The sequence below is a fragment of the Rhodofomes roseus genome (assembly GCF_022264815.1).
Source record: "Rhodofomes roseus strain CIRM-BRFM 1785 chromosome Unknown C8Q71scaffold_9, whole genome shotgun sequence".
In the NCBI taxonomy this organism is placed as follows: Eukaryota; Fungi; Basidiomycota; class Agaricomycetes; order Polyporales; family Fomitopsidaceae; genus Rhodofomes; species Rhodofomes roseus.
Window position 1 is genome coordinate 876,836 of NW_025952965.1, and position 19,919 is coordinate 896,754.

A 19,919-nucleotide genomic window follows, 5' to 3' on the forward strand; every position below is an offset into this window, starting at 1 on the left:
GCTCAAAGTCGGAAGCGCCCGTGCGTGACCGTAAGTGCATACTTAGGCTCGTTCCCAGCTCGCTCTGGCGAGATTCAATCGCACTCCGTCTCCTTTCTTGGACATGAGCGATTACCAAAACGAGGAGTGCACAAAAGGGGACAAGCGCCTCTAAGGACTGGCTTGCGAGTCTACTCGCCCGCCATCTCGCTTATGGTCCCCGGTCCTCTGAGGCACCAAAACAAACATCTGTGGGCTGGGTCACGATATCCTCGTCGTATGTCGTGTCGCTGGCGTGGAGACCTGTCTGCGGTTGTTCACTTCGGACAGGTCTCCAGGTGAGTGACGCCCTCTCCGGACTGAACCATCGCCTCCACACTCCGCACCATCGCTTGCCAGTGCCCGACTCATCTCACCAGCAACTCCCAGGTCACCTCAAAACACTACGCTCTCTTTGCTTGCTATGCCCGACTTCTCTGACCTTCCCTCCCTGCCTTCCCCGTCTGTCCTAGCGCATGTCGTCGACGTACACTGTCACCCGACCGACTCCCCCATAGACGATGAGCTTTTCTCGACATTACCACATCACATATGTGCGATGGCGACTCGAGGGACAGACCAAGAACTAGTCGCTGACCTCGCACGTCGATATCCAGACAAAGTAACACCATGCTTCGGTATGTAAACCGATCCGCTCCAATCCTCTATAACCGCACGTCCCTACCACCGTCCTCGCAGGCTACCACCCCTGGTTCACGCACTGGATCTCGCTCACCGACAACCCTTCCAAAGAGTCTCACTACCGCGCACTCTTCCTGCCCGATGACAGCCCCAAGCCCGAGCACGAAGCGGCATTCGCGCGGCTGCTCCCCTCGCTCCCCCCACCCACACCCCTCTCTCAAGTCCTCCCCTCCCTCCACGCCTCCCTCGCGTCCTTCCCCACCGCCATGCTCGGCGAGGTCGGGCTCGACCGCGTCTGCCGCGTGCCCTTCACCCCACCCGCGGACCCCCCGTACGCCTCCGCCTCAGCCGAACCAGACGGCGCGCGGGAGCTCTCCCCGTTTACGATCCCGCTCGCGCACCAGGCGGCGGTCCTCGAGGCGCAGCTCGCCCTCGCGGTCGAGCTCCGGCGGAACGTGAGCACGCACAGCGTGAAGGCGCAGCAGGCGACGCTCGAGCTGCTCGCGCGGATGAGGGCGCGGTATGGGCGCGCGTGGGACGCGATCAGCGTCGATATGCATAGCTGTGGGTTGAGCGCGCAGACGTGGATCGCTCTTGAGGTGCGTGTGCGCGAGCCGCTTATCACCGCTTATGAGCTGAGCGGGTGGGTGTGCAGAAAGCACACTGCAACGTCTTCCTCTCCCTCTCCACCGCGATCAACGCCCGCTCCCCCGCACACGCCGCCCTCATCCGCGCGTGCTCGCCCGACCGGCTCCTCGTCGAGTCCGACTTCCACGACATCGCCTACAGCGCGCCGTACGTCTGGGACATGGTCTGCCGCATCGCGGACGCGCGCGGGTGGCCCGTCGAGCGGAGCGCCGAGGACCTCGACGGCGAGGACGGTGTAGTGCAAAAACTGGAGGAGAATTGGCGGCGGTTTGTGGAGGGCGGGCATAAGCCGCGGACGAGGAAGAGGAGGGATAGGAGGCGGCTGTTGTTAGATGAATCGGAGTCGGACGAGGAGGCTAGTAGCGCGGACGTGTAGTAGATGTAAGTATCACATACCAAGCAACGTCGCCCATCCGTAGAGCAAGGCCTCAAACTAGCCTGCAACATACTTACTCAACTTTGTCGCGAGTAAGAGGCCTATGACACCAATGACACATTACACGTCCGTCGCGGGTCAAGTACAGTACAAGCAAACCAACAATGTCACGCAGAATCGCAGTTTTGCTCATCTGGCGACCAATAAATAGAGCCTTCCGCATAGTAAAGCTCTGTGCGCGGAGGAGCCGTCCGTAGTCAAACAACGCGACGCCGGGTAGCAATAGCAACAGATAGTCCAGAGACCTCCGCTAGAAGACATACATGAGCAGCAGCACGACGCAAACCCCAATCACGCAGCCGACGATGATCGAGTCTCGTCTCCGGCGCGACTTGATCATGCCAATCACGCCGTTGATTCCGGGAATCGTACCTATGCGCACACGACGGTCAACCACTGCGTCCTCGGATGAGATGTTAGGGATGATGGGACGCACTGAGTACGCTCTGCATGCGCGTGTTGATCCCGGATATGGTCAGTCTCTGGCGGGCGAACTCGGAGCGTGTCTCGTACGCTTGGCTATGTGGTCGTATCCTTGAGTGAGCGTAGAGGAGCCGGAGGGATCTTCGTGGACTCACGCGAGGATGTCGTCCGTCATGCGGTGCGAGCTGTCGATGTGCCCGCGCTCGGCGAGAAGCGAGTCTGCTGCTGACGACTTGTACGCGCTGCGCAGCGGTTGTTGGTCAGTGCCCTTGCACATAGGCAAAGAGGGGAGGCTCACTCGATGTCATTCCGGACGCCGCTGAGGAGATTCGCTTGGTCTAGAGCTGTTTGTACGTTCGTCTGTGGTGGGGAGGCGTTAGCGTGTGGGCCGACATGTGTACTGGGTTGGCCTTGTCCCGACCCTGGACGAGGAACAGTGAGAACCGGCGAGCTGCGCCCGTCGACTTTGGCGATACCCTGCGCAAGTAGCGAGCACGGCCTGCACTTACGCGACAAGCATGGGTGTTCATCGTTGCATGATTGGCAGTGTATCCGGGGAGAGAGTACTCCGGAGTACGTGCCTTGGGTCCTCCATAACTCCTTGCGCAGCAGCATGGCGGCGACTGCATGCTCATAGCATCCCCGGAAAGCGTCCTCCCAGAGTCAGGGACAACAGCCCTACAATGCACTCACGCACCTTCGTCCTCCGCAGCTCTCTCGAATAGTCCTGGTACACCTCCCGATGCCTCTGAATGGCACGGAGCATCGACTGCGACGGCGGGTTCTCCGTGTCCTCCGCGAGCCTCGACAGCTGGTCGTTGATCTCCTCCAACTGCACCGCGTTCAGCATGATCCCTGTGATGCCCGACATACGGACGCACCTTCTCCAGCAGCTCGTCGACCTCCGCCTCCAAGTCCCGCCACCGCTCCGCGGACCCGCCCGCCTCGAGGTCGTCCTGGTTGCGCGAGATCGTGCTCGCGAGGCGCGAGTACGTTGTGAGCTTCGTGTCGAAGAGCGACTCGAGCGTGCGGCATTGGCGGTGGAGGGAGTCGTAGGTGGCCATGGTGGACAGTAATTATGGGTATGGTCAGAGGCAGACGCGGTCACGTAGCAGGTGTATAGTGGCGTGTCACGCCTGCGCTGCTCGACGACGGGTCGGGCGCTCGAGCGCGCGTCGACACCTTTCTGTGAACGTCGTTGTCCAGGCCCATGTACTGTACGACCCAACTTCCTTCATTCGCTGGCAGATCATAAACCACTTGACTTTGCGATTTGTCCAGTGCTGACACTGTGCTGTTGTGCTCTTTGTGTGGAGCTATCTTCCGGAATCTCATTCGCCTTAGGAAGCAAAGCAAGCGAGGCAGCTACGGCTTCCCATGTATGTATAACTCGAGCTCGGCCGCTGACTGAGTCCTCTGGTCTGTATTCCATTGATGTATCTCATCCGATGCTCGTAAGTACTATGGTTCTTCACGCTATCTGTGGTCTCAGTCGCGATCTTCCAGAATGGAATGCCCATGGCAGGACCGCTTACCTCCGCATCGCTGCTGCACTATCTCCACACCTGAACCCATCTAGTCTGTCGGTGTGTGGTTTGGGACACCTCGAAGAATGAGTGAGCTTCTGGGAACATACCTGTCATTTTTTTTTTTTTTTTTTTTTTTTTTGGATGGCTTTATATGGACCTAGGCAGACGACAATAGGTCGGCCCCTTCGGTCCAGCCAGCGAGCGGGCAGAGCCCGCTAATGCTTACCAGGGAAAAATGCTTATTTACGCACGGCTCTTACGGCCAGTGTGGGGCTCAGTTACCCGGGATCGCCATCGATCCTACAAACTTCCGGGTCAATACCCACTAAAACCCGCGGGACCAAAGTCCAATCCTCCGGTAGGCCAAGCTCGTCACCGATCGTTGCCGTCCATGTGGACCAGACAAGTCTCCGTGAAATAGCTAGCGCGCCGAAACTCTTCCTGGTCGCCACCAGGTCGAGCTGTAGTCTCCTATTCAAGGAGGCGTACCATCGCCGTATTGTAGCGGTAGGCGAGTGATGCCAGTCGGGGTCATCCTCGTGTCCGATCACTCGCTCACAGCGTAGTTTCCAGATGAGGTACGCAGCTTCAGACACAAGTATCCTCCATAGTCGTGCTAAGGATTCCCTCGGTTTCTCGGATGCCTTACGCGGGTAGCGTCCTAGGCCCACTGCCAGGATGTCTTCCAACGACGGCTTACTCCAAGTCTCGGACCTTCGCCGCCAGGTGTTCCGGGTGAGTAGCCAGATCAATTCCTGTTCGGGAGCGCGGCATTCTGTCAATATATGCCGCAGTGTCTCTCTGCAGCCGCACGTCGGGCAGTCCGCTCGGGACTCATAGCCCTGTATGTGGGACCAGAAGGGCCCGATTTTATGGGCCTCGTGCATGCCTTTCCACAGGAAGTCAACGATTTTCCTGTGAAAGTCCTTGTGTCGTATACTCGACCAGAGCTCTGCTGGTGTGGCCGCTCTCATCCCCAGCCTCTTTGTGTTTTCAACTGTTCGCTGGGTCTGCGCAGCCGTGCGCGGGCGGTCCTGTAGCTGCAGCCTGACGCGGACACCTCGGTACGCTATTGCTTGCGTTAACGCGGATAGTTTCGCGCCTGACAGATCGAAGGCCCTATCAATACTGAGGCTCACCGGTACTACCTTTTGAGCGAGGAAGTGCTCTTTAGCCATGTCGTTGGCGTCGTTGCGTATTGTGTATTCTCGACTATTGGATGCCTTGCCGAAGACGGTCGGGGCGCACCGCTGCCGCAGCTTGTTCACCAAGGCTCTCAGGATCTGGCTGCCTGCTATCCCTATCCACCCTCTGTCCTCCCATCGCGGGAGGCGTCTCGTTAGGTCTTTTGCCAGCGTTTGTCGGCTTAGGATGATTCGGAGGGGGGCGTCTCGTGGTGTATCGCTCACGATCTTTAGGGCCGCCACTGCCGCGCCCATAGGATGGCTCATAGTTTGGGCATTGTGGCCCGGCCATACTAGCTCGCCCCGCCCGCTGTCCGGGTAGAAGACGAAACCGTGGTCAAGTGGCATTGGGTCGGTGCCTCGGGGGAGGTGGACCTGAGCCACCGATTCAACGATGTATGCCGTGACCGCCTCATCTTCCACGATGCGGCCGCGTTTGGCACGGATTGCCGGGGGTTCATCGTGGACTCTGGGGTCCACGAAAACCCGGAAGGCTTCCGCAATATGACCCCGGCTCGTCAGGGATGGGTCGAAGACGACGTCGCCTTCCGCTTCTTCCAGGGCCTGTTCGTTCTTGTCTTTTCTACGCCGGGTCAAGGTCAATCCATCCTTCGGGGATTCTATGTCCGGGTGCCATTTAGGGTGCACTTGGGCTAGCAAGTATGCCGCGGCCTTGCAGCAGTTCATCGGGTGTTTGCATCCGCGGCCGGAGTCGGTCTCGCAATTCGGGCATGCGCAGTCAGTTGGTACGAAGTCATTTGACACTGCTCTTGCAATGCTGTAGCATTCCCGTTTTGCGAGAGGCATGAGGTCCGCTACCAGGCGGACGTCGTGGTTATCGCGTAGGCAATCACTGACTTTGGTATTGTTCAGTTGGCGAAGTTTCTTCGTCGCGCCAAGATGATACCACACCGGTAGTTCCTCTTTCAAGCTTGCACTCAGTTTAATGGCTGCGAAACTCACGTTATGTTTCTTTGCAGTTGTTAACATCTTTTTGAGGTACTTCGGCAGCGGTGACTTGCTGTGGACCGCGGGCGACCAGGTTTGCAGGAAGGTGTTGAGCTGCGCGCTCTTCCGGATAGCTCCTGCATCCTTGGACACGGCTTGTCCAAACAGAACGTCAACTGCAAAGGCCCATCGTGGTCTGTCATCCGTGAGTGTTAGGTACCGTTTAATCCACATCAGCTCTATTGCCTCGTTTCTCGCTGCAATGTCTACTAGGCCTAGGCCTCCCTCCGCGAGTGGCCGCGTCAGAGTGGCCATTGCCACCGGGGCTGTTTTTGCTCCATCCCATATGAATGACCGGATCGTTGCCGTTAGGGCGTCTTCTACCTGCTTCGGCATCCCTTGTACAGCCGTTAGATACTGCGTCATGCCACTGGGGCCCATTTGTACTATGTGGCGCTTGCCAGTGAGCGAGGGGTGGCACTTACCCCATCGCTCGAGGAAACGGTCAACCTTAAGCAGTGTAGGGGCCCATACCGCTACATTGTCGACCTTATTCCCAATCCATGCCCCCAGTATCCGCACGGCTTCGCCGTCCATCGCGATTCTTATGTGCGTGGGGATGGCTTCCTCCGGACGCGCAGGGTTTATGCATCTTGATCCCTGTTGTTGAAGAAAGAGGTTTTAGGCTTAGTAAGCCCAGTGGCAGTGAAGGACTAAAGAGTGAGTGAACAGACCAGTCCCAAAGGGAAGATCCTATGCTGGCAGGCAGAGGAGAGGACGAAGGATCGTTATCATTACAGGGCAAACCAGCCCAGTATATATACACATTTGATACAGGTCACATGCTGTATCAGTGGTTCATCAGTAAGCACTAAGTCCGAGGTTTTGGGGATATGAGTAAGCTGGTAAGCAGCATGAGTAAGCCAAAACTCGGAGTTTGATGTGGAGAGATACATGAAACGTGATGGAACATCAGGAATAATATGAGACATGATGGAACATCAAAGAGTGATATAGGACGTGATGGGACATCAAGGAATGATATGGAACGTCATGGAACATCAAGGAATGTCGTGGAATATCATGGAATGATCCGGACTAAAGTCACATGACGTAATCTAGGCAAAGTCCATCAAAGAATGTATGTAATCTGACATCGCAGAACATAAGTCCATATCCGTACATAACTGATAAGATAAGAACACTGAAAACTCGGAAGTTCAACACTCCCACTTGTTCAAGATGTCGAGTATCTCATCATGCCAACCGAAGACCTGAATTTCTCGATTCCGCTGAAGGGAACATTCTTGGTCAAGGCATCAGCAAGTTGGTCTTCACTTGCGACAAAATAGATGTCCATCTCCCCACGTTCGTAGAACTCTCGAATGTAGTGATACCGGATTTCTATGTGCTTGGTGCGGCGATCCACAGCAGGGTTCACTGCAAGAAAAATGTTGCCTTGGTTGTCAAGACAAAGTGGAGTTGGATGAGACATGTTGTCTCCCAGTTCTTCTCCAAAATGACGCAGCCAAGCCATCTGACGACAGCAGTCGGAGCTGGCCTTATACTCTGCTTCGGTTGAAGACAAAGATACCGTTGGTTGGCGTCTTGACACCCAAGAAACGACACAATTGGCCATGAGGAAAACAAAGCCAGATGTAGAGTGCCTATCATCACGGTCTTCAGCCCAGTCTGAGTCTGAGTAGGCGATCAGACCAGAGTTTGAGCCTCCATCGTAGCAAAGTGCAAGTTCCTTTGTCCCTTGAAGATATCTCAGGACATAGTACGCAAACTTCATATGCTCTTTAGACGGATTTGAAGAAAACTTCGCCAGACGCGTGACCGCGAACGAGATGTCTGGGCGAGTACCAAGCATAGCATACATGATGCTGCCAATGATGCTCTGGTAACGGGTTCGGAAAATTTCAGATGCAGTGTCGGTGTTCTTCTCTAATACTGCTCCAGCGGGAAGAGGTGTCCTTGCAGACTTGCAGTTGGACATTTGGAACCTCTCCAAAACAGACTGAATATAGTCTTCCTGGTCAACGAAGATACGACGTGCAAGACGTTCTCGACGAATGTGTAGACCAAGGAAACGCTGGACAGCTCCCAGATCAGTCATCTGGTATTCCAAAGACAGTCTCTGCTTGATGTTGTCGATGAACAATTTCGAGTCGCCCATGAGGAGCAAGTCGTCGACATACAAAATGATTAAGCAGGTGTGTCCTTCAGATTCACGAGAGAAGACATAAATTCCAGCATCCGAATACGTCCGTTTAAACCCTAAGTCGAGGAGAGACTTGTGGATCTTAGCATTCCATTGACGAGACGCTTGCTTCAAGCCATAAATGGCCTTCTTGAGCAGACAGACCCAGTTCTCCTTCCCAGGTACAGCCCATCCTTCGGGCTGTTCCATGTAGATTTCCTCGTCAAGGTCACCGTTAAGGAATGCCGTCTTGACATCCATAGACTCAATCTCCCAATCTTCAAGTGCTGCATGCGCCAATAGATAGCGTACGGATTCAAACCGTGCAACAGGAGAAAAAGTCTCGGTATAGTCTTGACCCCACACTTGGGTAAATCCCTTTGCAACAACACGCGCTTTGTAGCGACCATCGTGTTTAATCGCATAAACCCACCGGCACTTGATAACCTTTCGGTTTTTAGGCCGTGGAACTAGAACCCAAGTCTTGTTGTCCATAAGTGACTTGTATTCAGAACCTTCAGATGCATGCCATTTAGCCTTGTCTTGAGACTCCATAGCTTCCCTGTGACTCTGGGGAACGCCATGGTTTGCTTCTGCTAGCATCCGCACAAACATGAGAGTTTCAGCCTCAGATTGTTGACGGCCTTGAGCATCGGTACGACGATCAATATTCGCAGGTGGCTCGTCACCATAGGCATTGTCCTTGTTCCTCTTAGGATTTTGTCCAGCACCTTGACGACGTGGACGTTCGTACTGAGGTTGCGGAGGAGGTACAGGATCAGGTTGCGGTTGTGGAATGTCTCCCACTGGCTCTGGATGGTCTTCAGGTTCAGGTTCATGTTCTGGGATAGGAACGGGAATAGGTAAATCCTCAGAATCAGAATCCTCCGAGTTCGCATCCTCAGGAGGTTCATCAAACGGCTTATCCAGGGATTTTGGATTATTGCCTAAATTTTTACGTGCAGGAAATGTCTCTTCATCGAAGGTCACATCACGAGACACAACAATACTTCGAGTGGCCGGGTTCCAGAAACGATACCCTTTGGAACCTAACTCATAGCCAACAAAGATCATCTCGACAGCCTTCTTGTCGAGCTTCCCAGCTCTTTGTTCCTTCTGCACATGCACATATGCCTTGCACCCAAATACCCTAAAATACGAAATGTCCGGGACTGTGCTATCCCAGAGGGTAATGGGGCATTGCCAGTTAAGGCGTCGCATTGGTTGCCGATTATAAATGTGAACCGCAGCGTCAACAGCCAATTGCCAGAAACCATGGCTTAGTCCAGCATGATGAAGCATAGACATAGCCTTCTCGACAATGGTCCGATTCCAGCGCTCAGCTCTCCCATTCTGTTGAGGAGAGTATGGCATCGTCTTCTGATGTTCAATGCCAAATTTGCGCAAATGTTCGGTAAATTCTGCAGAGGTATATTCTCCCCCTCGATCCGAGCGTACAGCTTTGATTTTCTCGTCAGTTTGGTTCTCAGCCCATGCCTTGAAATCATCGAATGCTTGGGTCGAATCATTCTTATGTTTGAGGAAATAGGCGCGGCCAAGACCGGAGTAGTCGTCGAGAAAGCTGATGAAGTAGCGCCATCCACCAATAGCGGTGGTACGCATAGGACCATCTTCGTCGGTATGAACAATTTCAAGAGGTTTTGAAGCTCTCTTGTCCGACGCGGGAAAAGGAGCACGATGAGACTTGCCCCATTGACAACCTGCACAAGGAGACTTGTCCTTGTCACCGATAGAATCCACACCCTTGGTGTGCTTGGGTAGTTGACGGATAACTTCTTCAGACGAATGTCCGAAGCGTTGATGCCAAAGGCGAAAATTTGACTTGTCTGCAGACTTAGCCAATTGCGGTTTCATAATTTCCATGTGCAACATATAGAGATTGTTGAAGGGCGTGTGATGCGCCTCCATGATCTTGTTACCACGGATTCGGTCAGAACCATGCAAAATAGGTTGGTCGAAAATGACCATACGGCCTCCACCTTGAACAAGGGTGAAACCTGAACGTTCAATAACTCCAGTTGAAAATAGGCGATTAGACGCGGCAGGGATATATGCGACATTGGTGATAGTCGACACAATATGTTTCCCTTCAACATGCACAACGCCTTTGATAGTGCCTTCACCGTAAGCTGCAATCTTACTCTTGCCGGCTGTGCTAAAAATCATGGGCTCCTCGTAAGGAGTGTAATCCCAAAAATCAGCCATGTCGTTGGTGATCGTCTTGGATGCACCAGAATCCATAATCCAATCAGTCGTTCTTCCTGACGCGGTGTTAGCCGCAGTATACCAAGAAGCAGTCATAGTATTCGCAGACGACGAGGAGGATTCTACAGTTACAACATTCGAAGAGTCCGACGCAGATGCAGTGTTAGAAGTACCAGAACTAGATTGACCATTTCCTCCGCTCTTTCCCTTTCCTTTGCCCTTGCCCTTGCCCTTGTTGTTCTTCCCCTTTCCGCCACCTTTATTCTGAGGGCGGAGATGCGGGTACTTGGTCCAACAATTCTCGCTACCATGGGCCCCACCGCAATGATCGCAGGGGTCCTTGGATTTATGCTTGACCTGGGATGTCTTAGACGCAGACTGTCCCATACCGGACCGGCGAAGTGATTCTTCGGCAAGAATTTTGCTCTGGACCGAGTCGACCTTTAGATCTTTGAGGGTCTGCGTCGCCAGGAGCGCAGAGATCATCGACTGGTATGACTCTGGCAGTTTCGACAGAAGGAGAAGAGCCTGAGTCGAGTCACCGAGCGTAATTCCGCCACCACTAATCTCCTTAAGCCGGGTAACCAGCTTGTTGATCTGATCCTGCATTGGTTTGGAGTCAGACATTTCCGGAGATTTGATTAACGACTGGAAGAGAGACCAGACGTATGCCGTGTCGGGGGTGCCAAAAGCGGTTTTGAGCGAGTTCCACATGTCCTTCGCATCCTTGAGATCACCGGTGTCTTTCTCGAGCAGATGATGCATCGAGCGATCGGTTCTCATAAATAGAACACCCTGGGCACGGGCATTCTGAGTGGCGAAGTCCGCTGCGGGTGTGCCAGTTGCAGTAACGGCGGGCCAGGCTTGGATAAAAACCAAATAGCCGCGCATGGCGGCTGACCAATCAGCGTATTGGGACGCTGAGGAAAGCTTGGGGACATTGTCAGGCTTGACGTCACCCATGGTTGCGGATAGGAGGATAAATTCGTCTTGTGAGACGGATGGTAGTTCTGGGGTAAAAACTTCGAAGGGTAATTCCTCGAAGAATGGAGATTGAGGTCTCGACTCAGGGAGCGGGACTAGGTGTTCAGGATATGGAGGTAATTCCGAAAATTCACTAGCAAATAGGAAATTCTCCTGCCAAGGAGCGACCGATATTCCAGTTGAAAATCCTTCTGGAACTGGACCTAGAGGTTGATCGTAGCGATGTGGGCAACTAGCGTCGTCGCAGTTAATCCACTGATCTTCTTCGACGTCAAAATGATAATCAAAGTTCTCCTCGTAGTCGTAGAGATGATGATGGTCGGTGCAATCGTACGGTGGAATTACTCCGTCCGATGCTTCACTATTTGAGTCTCGGTCAAATGTCTCTTCTTGAGACGAAGCCACAGTGTGATGCTTAAATTCTAGGGACGAAGATATACAGAAAAAATGCGACTACAATCGCTTATCTACCCAGTACAAGTAGTTGTTCTTGTACAAGTCCCCTACGTCCTTGATAATGCGGCCGAAATTCTGGCTAAGATTTATGAAGGAAATCTTCGCAATCAGCTCGCAGACAGAACAGATGTCGTTCAATTCGACTGCAGACCACGTGGTTCCTTCCTCCTCGATATTCGTCAGCACCCAGTTGAAACGCCTGCCAAAATCGTCCAAGTTATCCAACAAGGGAAGACGGGCGTAGAGGCGGTTACGGTGGCGATAGAGGGGCTGAAGGCGCTTCTGGACGGCAAGGAGACGCTTGCACAGGATCTCGACTTTGTCAGCGGTTGACTTCTTGCGGAAGTCGGACAGGAAGATAGGCTTTAGAGCCGTGGGAATGATGGGAGTTTCTCCGCTAAGACGCTCAATGAGCGAAGCCTTGGTCTCGGCAGCAGCGGCACTAGCGGCACGAGCAGCAGCGAGTTCGGCTCGGCGAGTCTCGGCGAGAGCTTCGGCAACGTCCGCTTTCTTCTGCAAATACAAGAGGTGCTGCTCCGGCGAGGTGCGGCAGGACTCCTTGGGAGGAATGGACGTGTCTACGCGGCCAGAGGCTTGGCGGCGGCGACGAGGGGTAGGAGCAAGGATGATGTCGATCTGGCGACGGACGGGTAGATGACCGTACAAATGCCGATGACGTACGGCGATGACGTTAGAGTCGTCTTCGTCAACGTCGTTTCTCTCACGACGAGACGGATGATAAATTTCGTAATTGCCTTTTCGGGCTGCCCTAGAGATGCGCTCAGACAAGGCCTTCGGCACTATGTCACGCAGCGACTTAAAAATAGTCCAACAAAGGACAAAAATTGCCAACTCACTCTTTCAAGAGTTGGGCTTTGGAGCGCGCAAAGAGGGGTGCAGGTGATTAAAGAATCAGAGCGCAGGGCTCATAACCTGTTGAAGAAAGAGGTTTTAGGCTTAGTAAGCCCAGTGGCAGTGAAGGACTAAAGAGTGAGTGAACAGACCAGTCCCAAAGGGAAGATCCTATGCTGGCAGGCAGAGGAGAGGACGAAGGATCGTTATCATTACAGGGCAAACCAGCCCAGTATATATACACATTTGATACAGGTCACATGCTGTATCAGTGGTTCATCAGTAAGCACTAAGTCCGAGGTTTTGGGGATATGAGTAAGCTGGTAAGCAGCATGAGTAAGCCAAAACTCGGAGTTTGATGTGGAGAGATACATGAAACGTGATGGAACATCAGGAATAATATGAGACATGATGGAACATCAAAGAGTGATATAGGACGTGATGGGACATCAAGGAATGATATGGAACGTCATGGAACATCAAGGAATGTCGTGGAATATCATGGAATGATCCGGACTAAAGTCACATGACGTAATCTAGGCAAAGTCCATCAAAGAATGTATGTAATCTGACATCGCAGAACATAAGTCCATATCCGTACATAACTGATAAGATAAGAACACTGAAAACTCGGAAGTTCAACACCTGTATGGTTGCTCTGTACTCCGCCGAGCCCACCGGGATGACTTCAGTTTTGTCTCCATTAAATTTGGCTCCGGAGGCCAAACACCACCCGCTCAGTACCTTCCAGAGCAGGTCCCAGCTGTCATGCTCGCAGAGGAAAGCCGACGTGTCGTCAGCGAAGAGAGTGGCTACTAGCTTTTCAACCACACCCGGGATTCGGAACCCTTTCAGGGATGAGAGTCGTAGAGAGCAGGCTAATGGCTCTATTGCCAGATCGAAGAGCAAACAGGACAGCGGGTCGCCCTGACGTACCCCGCGTATGACTCTGAAGAAAGAGCTCTTTTCGCCATTCACTATAACTACTGTCTTTGCATGCTCATATAAGCTTCGGATTCTCTTTATGAAGGTCGCAGGGAGACCGAATCTTTCCAGGACACGCCACAAGTAGTCGTGCTTGATTTTGTCGTAAGCCTTTTCCTGATCGAGTGCAATTATGACCCCGTTTTCTTCAGTTGCCTCCGCATAGTCTATCATCACGCGGCACATCTGTGTCTGGTCTGTTATCAGTCTTCCTGGCACGAAGCCTGCTTGGTCCGGGTGAATGATCTTCTGCGCTTCACGGCCCAGTCTCCCCGCCAAGACTCTGGTGTATGTCTTATAGTCAGAGTTGAGTAGTGTAATCGGGCGGTAATTCTCAATATTACGCTTATCCTTCTTCTTATATAGGGGGCACATCCACCCTTCTGCGAAGTCAGAATTGCGGCAGACTCCTTGTCTGTCGATGTCTTTGTATAGCATACGCATGAAGTTCAAGCAATTGAATTTATGCTTCGTCTTGGAAGTGCACCACGACCATCTTTCGTGTAAGGTGAGCCATAGTTCATATGGCAGACCGTCTAAGCCGGTTGCCTTGCCTGGACCTGCCTTCTTAATGGAGTCCAGGATCTCGTCTTCTGAGATCTCTGAGACTAGGTTCATTGTGTCCTCCTGAGCCAGAGGCGTATTTACTGCGTTGAGGGCCGCCATGGTTGCCGCCTCACGTTCTATCGGGTCTGGTCGGGATTCAGGGTTGTCGCCCTGCAAGTTGTTGTGATAGTCCCTTGCTAGTTTGGCCATGTCCCGTGATCGGGAGACGTAGCGGGCTGGAGAGGACCTGGGGACCTGTAGCGCGTAGAACAAGTCTCGCGGCTTCCGTTCCTTGTTGACCGCAGACCAATACTTGCTTGGGCATTCCGCGTTCAGGACGTATCGTACTGTCGTTGATGCCCGAATCTGGCCATGACGTTTTCGCTCGAGGTCATGCAGTCTGTCCCGGAGGATTCCAACCTCTCTCTGTTTCTCGACGTCTTTGTCAAAAGAGGCTGCCGCGCTTATCGTTTGTATGTGATTCGAGAGCTTTTTGATGGCTGCGTCCAGTTTAGGTGTCTTCTCGCGCATGCGTTTGCGCGCAACAGCCCTGACTTCGTCCTTGAACTCTTTAAACAGGGTTTGTGGGTTCACCGCTTCGGTCCGGTTCTCACCGGTTGCGTCTTGGGCCTTCTTCCATTTCTGTTCTCCCAGACGTATCGCGCTTTCTATGAAGGTCGAGTCGCTTAGTAGCGTAGTCGGTATGGCCCAGCGACCCTTACCGATATATGGTGCAGCAGCAGCCGTGAAAGTTGCCGTTGCCAGGCGATGGTCTGTAGGGACTCCCGTGGTCATGATTTCCCATGACAATGCTCGCGATAGAATCTCCTTACTGGCGTAGATCCGATCTAGGCGTGAGCAGGAGCTCCCTCCACGCTGAGGGAAGGTATAATCCTTCTTGGTCGGTTCACACGACCTCCAGCCGTCGAAGACCTTTGTCACGTTGAGAAGTTCTCTCAGATTGGTTACAGCGGGGCTGGGGTCTTCCCTTGTCGGTAGGCGGTCTATGGCTTCCTCTACCAGGTTAAAATCTCCTAAGATAACGTCCGGTTTCTTAATCCCTGGGCGTTGGAAGTGGTCGCGAAGTTGCCCCCAGAAAGTAGCGTTGTCTGTGTGGTTGTTCGGGGCGTATACGTTCAGGATCTTGAGTGAGTGTCCCGCGTGCCAGTTCATGGACAGGAGGAGCGCGCGACCCGGTACTAACTCCTCTGTTTCCACTCCGTCCGTGTTCACTAGCTCACGGTTCAGAGCGAAAGCTACTCCCTGAGCCCCTGTGGAGTTCTCTGATTTGCTGTTGTGTATGCATATTCGCCTACCATACAGTCTGTGGACTTCTGCCGTGAGGGTGTCGTCCAGGTGCGTCTCCTGTATCGCCAGGACACCTATCTTTTTTTCGCGGAGGAGCTGGTTAACCTCATTCCATTTGTTATTTCGGGTCCCTGTGAGGTTCCCTCTTCCTCCGATATTCAAGGACCCCATAATCAGGGACGCCTTCGTATGGCGTCCCTTCTTGGCCTTGTGCGATTGTTTCGCAGGCGTGGGGGTATCGTCAATGTTCTGTTGTTCTCGTGGGGAGTCTGACCGGCCGTCCAAGTACTGCCTAGGCGTACTTTGGGCGGTCGTCCCACCACCGGGTTCCACCAGTGGGTCCTCAGAGGGTCCCCGGATGGGAGGCGGGGGCGCTGCTCGCCATTGGTGGAGAGATATGCCGTTTGCCGTGTAATCGTCCGTATGTGGTTGTTCTCTGTATGTGTTCGCCGTTGTTGTACGAGGCCCCTGCTACAACGATTGCATGGGTCGTGAGTCGCTCCTGGACTCATCAGGGGACATGTCTGCACGAGACTTCGCCATACTAAGGCTGGGCAAGTCTAAAAGTGCCCGTGCTGAGGTGAATAAAGTCATCTCCGGCGGGTGGGCTTTCCTGTCCCGAAGTCGGTCAGTATATGTGGGCCACACCCTATCCGGGATGTGTTAGTATCCGTTCGGTTCGTATCAGGTCAGTTAGGGTGAGGTGGAGTCTGCGTACAGGCTCTCCTCCTCGCCATGTCTCTCCAGGGAGAGTCGTCGTTACGGCTGCCGCAGCTCCGCCGTGTCGTTTCATTAGTACAGCCCTCGTTACGACGTGTCGTCTCACTTTGAGGTGGTTGCGGATCCGAGGGTGAGGGAGACAAAGGCTCGCATTACATTCATGTGGTCGAAGTAGATAGATGGTACAGGAAACGTGCAACGGCAGGCACGTACAAGATCAAGAGTGGTCAGAGGTCAGGACGTCTACTTCTTGCCATACCACTTCTTGGTGGTCTCGCGCGTGAGCGCAGCGTGCATGGACGCCTCGATGCTCTGGTTGCTGCTGCTACCAGCCGTCGCGTTGGTGTTGCGCCCTCTGTTGCGCTCGAAGTTCTGCCCGCCGTATCTTTTCTTGCCTTTGCCATGGCCGTTCCCGCCGTGGGGCGGCGCAGGCTTCGGCTTATGATCGTCGTCCGCGGGGCGTGGGCCGTGCCAGTCGTCGAGCTTAGGAAGGTCACAGAGACCTACTTTATGGTCCATCGAGTGGCAGAGCTTACACAGTAGCTGCTCCCCGGTATACACGGTGGCCGGACAGCCGCCCTCGACGCGGAAGGGTTGACGGCGCACGGCGTCGCGGAAGACCAACCAGAGGCGAGTGATCGTCGTCGGCGGGTCGCAGTAGACAACGAAAAGGGGGTTGGGCGAGCCTTTCTCAAGCTTCCTTGGCATCACGCGCACTTCGATTGACTCTACAGTCGTTCGGAAAGCAGCCATGACGGGGGTGTTGCCCCACTTGCCTTTCGCTCCTGCTGCCTTGTCCTCTTTGATGGTGTCGATCGTGGTCGAGTAGAGCGGTTCGCGTCTGAAGTTTGCGGCGACGATCCTTTTCGCGGCCTCGGGTTCTGTCGTCATGAAGGCGAGCGTCGCGTCGAGAACCACTAGAAGATCCGGTGGTGGTGGCGGGAAGCGAGTGAAGTGGACAGTGAGGTAGCGCGAGGAGCACCATCCAAAGTTCTCTAGGACGAACTGCTGGATGTCCGTGACGTTGGGAAGCAGGAAGTACCACGGGCCCGTGTTGAGGGTAGAACGACGGCCAGGGGCAGGCTCTGGAGCAAGGAGAGGGCGGTCTCTAACACCGAAGCGGTACTTTAGCACTTCAATCAGGAATTCGAGGCGCGCCCAGTGCTCCGAATCCTTGTCGCACGCGCCGTGCATAGCGAAGGCGACCATGACGCAACGGACGTTCTCTGCCAGGATCCTCCATTGCTTTACCTGCTCCTCTGACTGTCCCTCGAACATACCATCCGGGGAGAGGAACTGAACTTTACGCCAACCGCCCTCCGGTTCCTTCGTGAATTCGACGTTGGCCCAGTCGATCCCGCTTGCAGGTCCGTCTTCGAAATCGTCTGGAGCGTCCTGGTCGTGCTCCTGCTGCTCACCGGGCTGCTCCGGAGCGGCTTGTTGTTCGAACATCGCCTGCTGGAAAGCGGGGGGGAGAGGGGCCTGCGGCGGTGCCTGCGGGTACGCGTGGAGTGGGTGGTTCTGCGGCGGGATGGCGTTCGCGTTGGTGGGCTGCGCACTCTGGAACCGCGGAGGTTCGATGATTTCAATACCGTCGCCGTCTATGCTCATGGCGTCGACATCGATAGGGGAGGGGTGCCCAAAGCTGGCCGGCCTGTTTGTTACGTACGAGAGAATCGATGCTCGCGACGCTCCTCTCTGGGCAGGCTGTTGGTCGGGGCGTGGCGTGGAGACCAGGCCGCTTGGCCGCGCAAGGGGTGTGGGCGTCTCAGGTACCAGGATCTGCGGGGCGTGTGATGGCCTGCGCGGAGTCTGTGGGTCGTACGGAATGTTAGCAGCTTTCTTGGGTCGCGGGATCCAAAAGAGGCTTACAGGAGCGGCTATAGACAGCTGACGTCCTGTTGAGCTCGGGTAGGGGCGGTACCTCACGTCTGCCGCGAAGTTTCGGCGGCCTGTATCCTTGTGCCATGGCGGGGCTAGGACGCTGTCGTTCAAAGCGCTCGCCAATCCTGGTTCCTCAGCGTGGAGGGCCGGGCGACGTGTCTCGGGCTGAGGCTGCAGCTCGTGGCTGCCATTGTTTGGGGCTGGTGGAGCAAGGATTGGAGGCAGGTCGGGCGCAAGGGGATCCCTTGGCGGGCGAGGCGCGGGGGTGAGCGTGGATAGGCCCGGCGGTGGGCTCTGGTAGCTCCTGATCATCTCGTCGAGAGATGGGGCATAGAAGCTGTTTTGTGAAGCGTCGGGAGGGGGGCCGTCCTCTCCGCGTTGGAAAGTGTTCGGGCGCCAGTGCGGGTCAGCTTGCATCGGCGGAGGGTTCCAGATGAAGCCCCCATTGACTGGGTCCCACTCCGAGAACGGATGGAGGGGGTGCGGCGGCTGTGCGATGAGCTCGCGAACGGAGAGTGCAACCTTGTCGTGCGTGTCGTCCTGTGTTTCGCGGGCCCCGGGCCTCGTGAGATCCGGTCCGCGGTCCTGGCTCGAGACGTTCGAGGCGATCGTCGTCACGACAGAGATGGACGCTGGCGTGCGGAGCGTCGGGGCGGGGAGGGCAGCGGGGGTCTCCTTGGCTCCGGCTGCGGACCGCGGCTGAGAGGCTTCGCCGCTCTCGTCGGTGCGCTTTGTCGGGGCCCGGCGACGACGGCGTCCTTCGCCCGCCGGCTTACCCAGGTTGGGCAGCGGCGTTGAGGTCGTTGGAGGGGTGACGTTGCCTGCGTCCGCCGCCTTCTGCTGCTTCGCCTTGGAGTTCTTTTTAGCCGCTTTTTTGTTCTTAGCAGGCTCGAGGGACGGCGCAGGAGTGGCCGGCGCGGTGGTCAGAGGAGGATAATCGCCAGTGTTTGGGCCCGGTGGCACCTGCTCATGCTCTATGTCGGCACCCGTGGCTGTAAGGTCGAGGTGAGGGATGAGCCCCTGATCTGGAATCGGCCGAAGCCTTGGGGTGCATGGCATACCGTTGAAAGCCTGGGGTAGCGGCGTGGCTGGGCGTCCCGCCGTTACGTCTGCGAAGCTCCTGAGCTCGTCGGGGACCGGGGAGACGAGGTTGCCACGGGGGCTGGGAGTTCTGACTCCCGCCGACGTTCGCGTGGTCGGGTTGTTCTCGTTTGGGTCCTGGTCGCGGCTAGTAGACTGGGTCGAAGCGGCCGTTTGCTGCTCGTCCGCAGTCAGTGGAGCGATTTGGAAGGCGCTGGGATGCATTGCGGTGGCACGAAGTACGAAGTACGAATGGGTAGTTCGAGGAGAGGTTGGGGGGGCGCTCGTGTGTTCGTCTTCCGGTTTTGTTCGAGGTGCGGGAGAATTCTACGCGTCGTAGATGACGAACGAGGTTAGGCTAGTGTTGCACGGGCTTGGAAGCCACCCATAACCATATATGGTCTTAAAATATTTGGACTATCTTGGCAGCTTACTATAACCTAGCTGGTTTTTTCAAAGTCCGGTGAAGCTAGGCTAGGTTGATTGACTTAGCCAGTTATGATTTGGTTTTAACCTCACTTCAACTGAGCCGGTTATAGTCGACTAGAGCCGACTAGAGCCGACTAAAGCCGGCATAATTCGAATGATGTAATGCAAAGTGGAGCATTCAACTGAGGTAGTACGTTTAGGTAGACGTCAATTAGTGGTATGTTATCGTACAGGAGACAATACATATAACGCGCGACTCGGATGGAGAACACGCGATGAAGGAGAGGCGGTGTTCCGTACCGGATGGGAACTGGAACCGTGACCGTCACATCGCACCGACGGCGACAATGTTGCTGTACTAGCGGGTGCGGGGCACTGCCCTCTGGGCTGCCCGGTCCAAAACGCATCTCCGATAC

At 54.8% G+C, this 19,919-nt stretch overlaps 5 protein-coding genes across 5 annotated transcripts; 1 reads left to right on the top strand and 4 right to left on the bottom strand.

Moving 5' to 3' along the window:
* The first annotated feature begins 43 nt into the window (after positions 1-43).
* On the top strand, positions 44-1,756 carry C8Q71DRAFT_593613 (TatD DNase family Scn1). Its single transcript, XM_047919573.1, has 4 exons — positions 44-77; positions 122-656; positions 772-1,259; positions 1,316-1,756. The coding sequence occupies exons 2-4, from the start codon at positions 443-445 to the stop codon at positions 1,682-1,684; spliced, it is 1,071 nt and encodes a 356-aa protein (XP_047779426.1). The 5' UTR covers positions 44-77; positions 122-442; the 3' UTR covers positions 1,685-1,756.
* Position 1,757: 1 nt separating this feature from the next.
* C8Q71DRAFT_593548 (V-snare-domain-containing protein) lies at positions 1,758-3,318 on the bottom strand. The gene is made up of 6 exons (XM_047919572.1): positions 3,049-3,318; positions 2,865-2,999; positions 2,466-2,527; positions 2,323-2,409; positions 2,181-2,263; positions 1,758-2,116 (listed from the first exon to the last, which is right to left on the bottom strand). The coding sequence occupies exons 1-6, from the start codon at positions 3,229-3,231 to the stop codon at positions 1,995-1,997; spliced, it is 672 nt and encodes a 223-aa protein (XP_047779427.1). The 5' UTR covers positions 3,232-3,318; the 3' UTR covers positions 1,758-1,994.
* Positions 3,319-3,974: 656 nt separating this feature from the next.
* On the bottom strand, positions 3,975-4,761 carry C8Q71DRAFT_834653 (uncharacterized protein; the record flags this gene model as incomplete). The annotated part of the gene is made up of 1 exon (XM_047926417.1): positions 3,975-4,761. The coding sequence occupies exon 1, from the start codon at positions 4,668-4,670 to the stop codon at positions 3,975-3,977; it is 696 nt and encodes a 231-aa protein (XP_047779428.1). The 5' UTR covers positions 4,671-4,761.
* Positions 4,762-5,069: 308 nt separating this feature from the next.
* Positions 5,070-5,870, bottom strand: C8Q71DRAFT_707100 (uncharacterized protein; the record flags this gene model as incomplete). Its single annotated transcript, XM_047920541.1, has 1 exon — positions 5,070-5,870. A coding segment is annotated over one exon (801 nt), but the record flags the coding sequence as incomplete, so codon positions are not given.
* Positions 5,871-16,353: 10,483 nt separating this feature from the next.
* C8Q71DRAFT_723550 (uncharacterized protein) lies at positions 16,354-19,299 on the bottom strand (the record flags this gene model as incomplete). Its single annotated transcript, XM_047921590.1, has 1 exon — positions 16,354-19,299. The coding sequence occupies one exon, from the start codon at positions 19,297-19,299 to the stop codon at positions 16,354-16,356; it is 2,946 nt and encodes a 981-aa protein (XP_047779430.1).
* Positions 19,300-19,919: the final 620 nt, after the last annotated feature.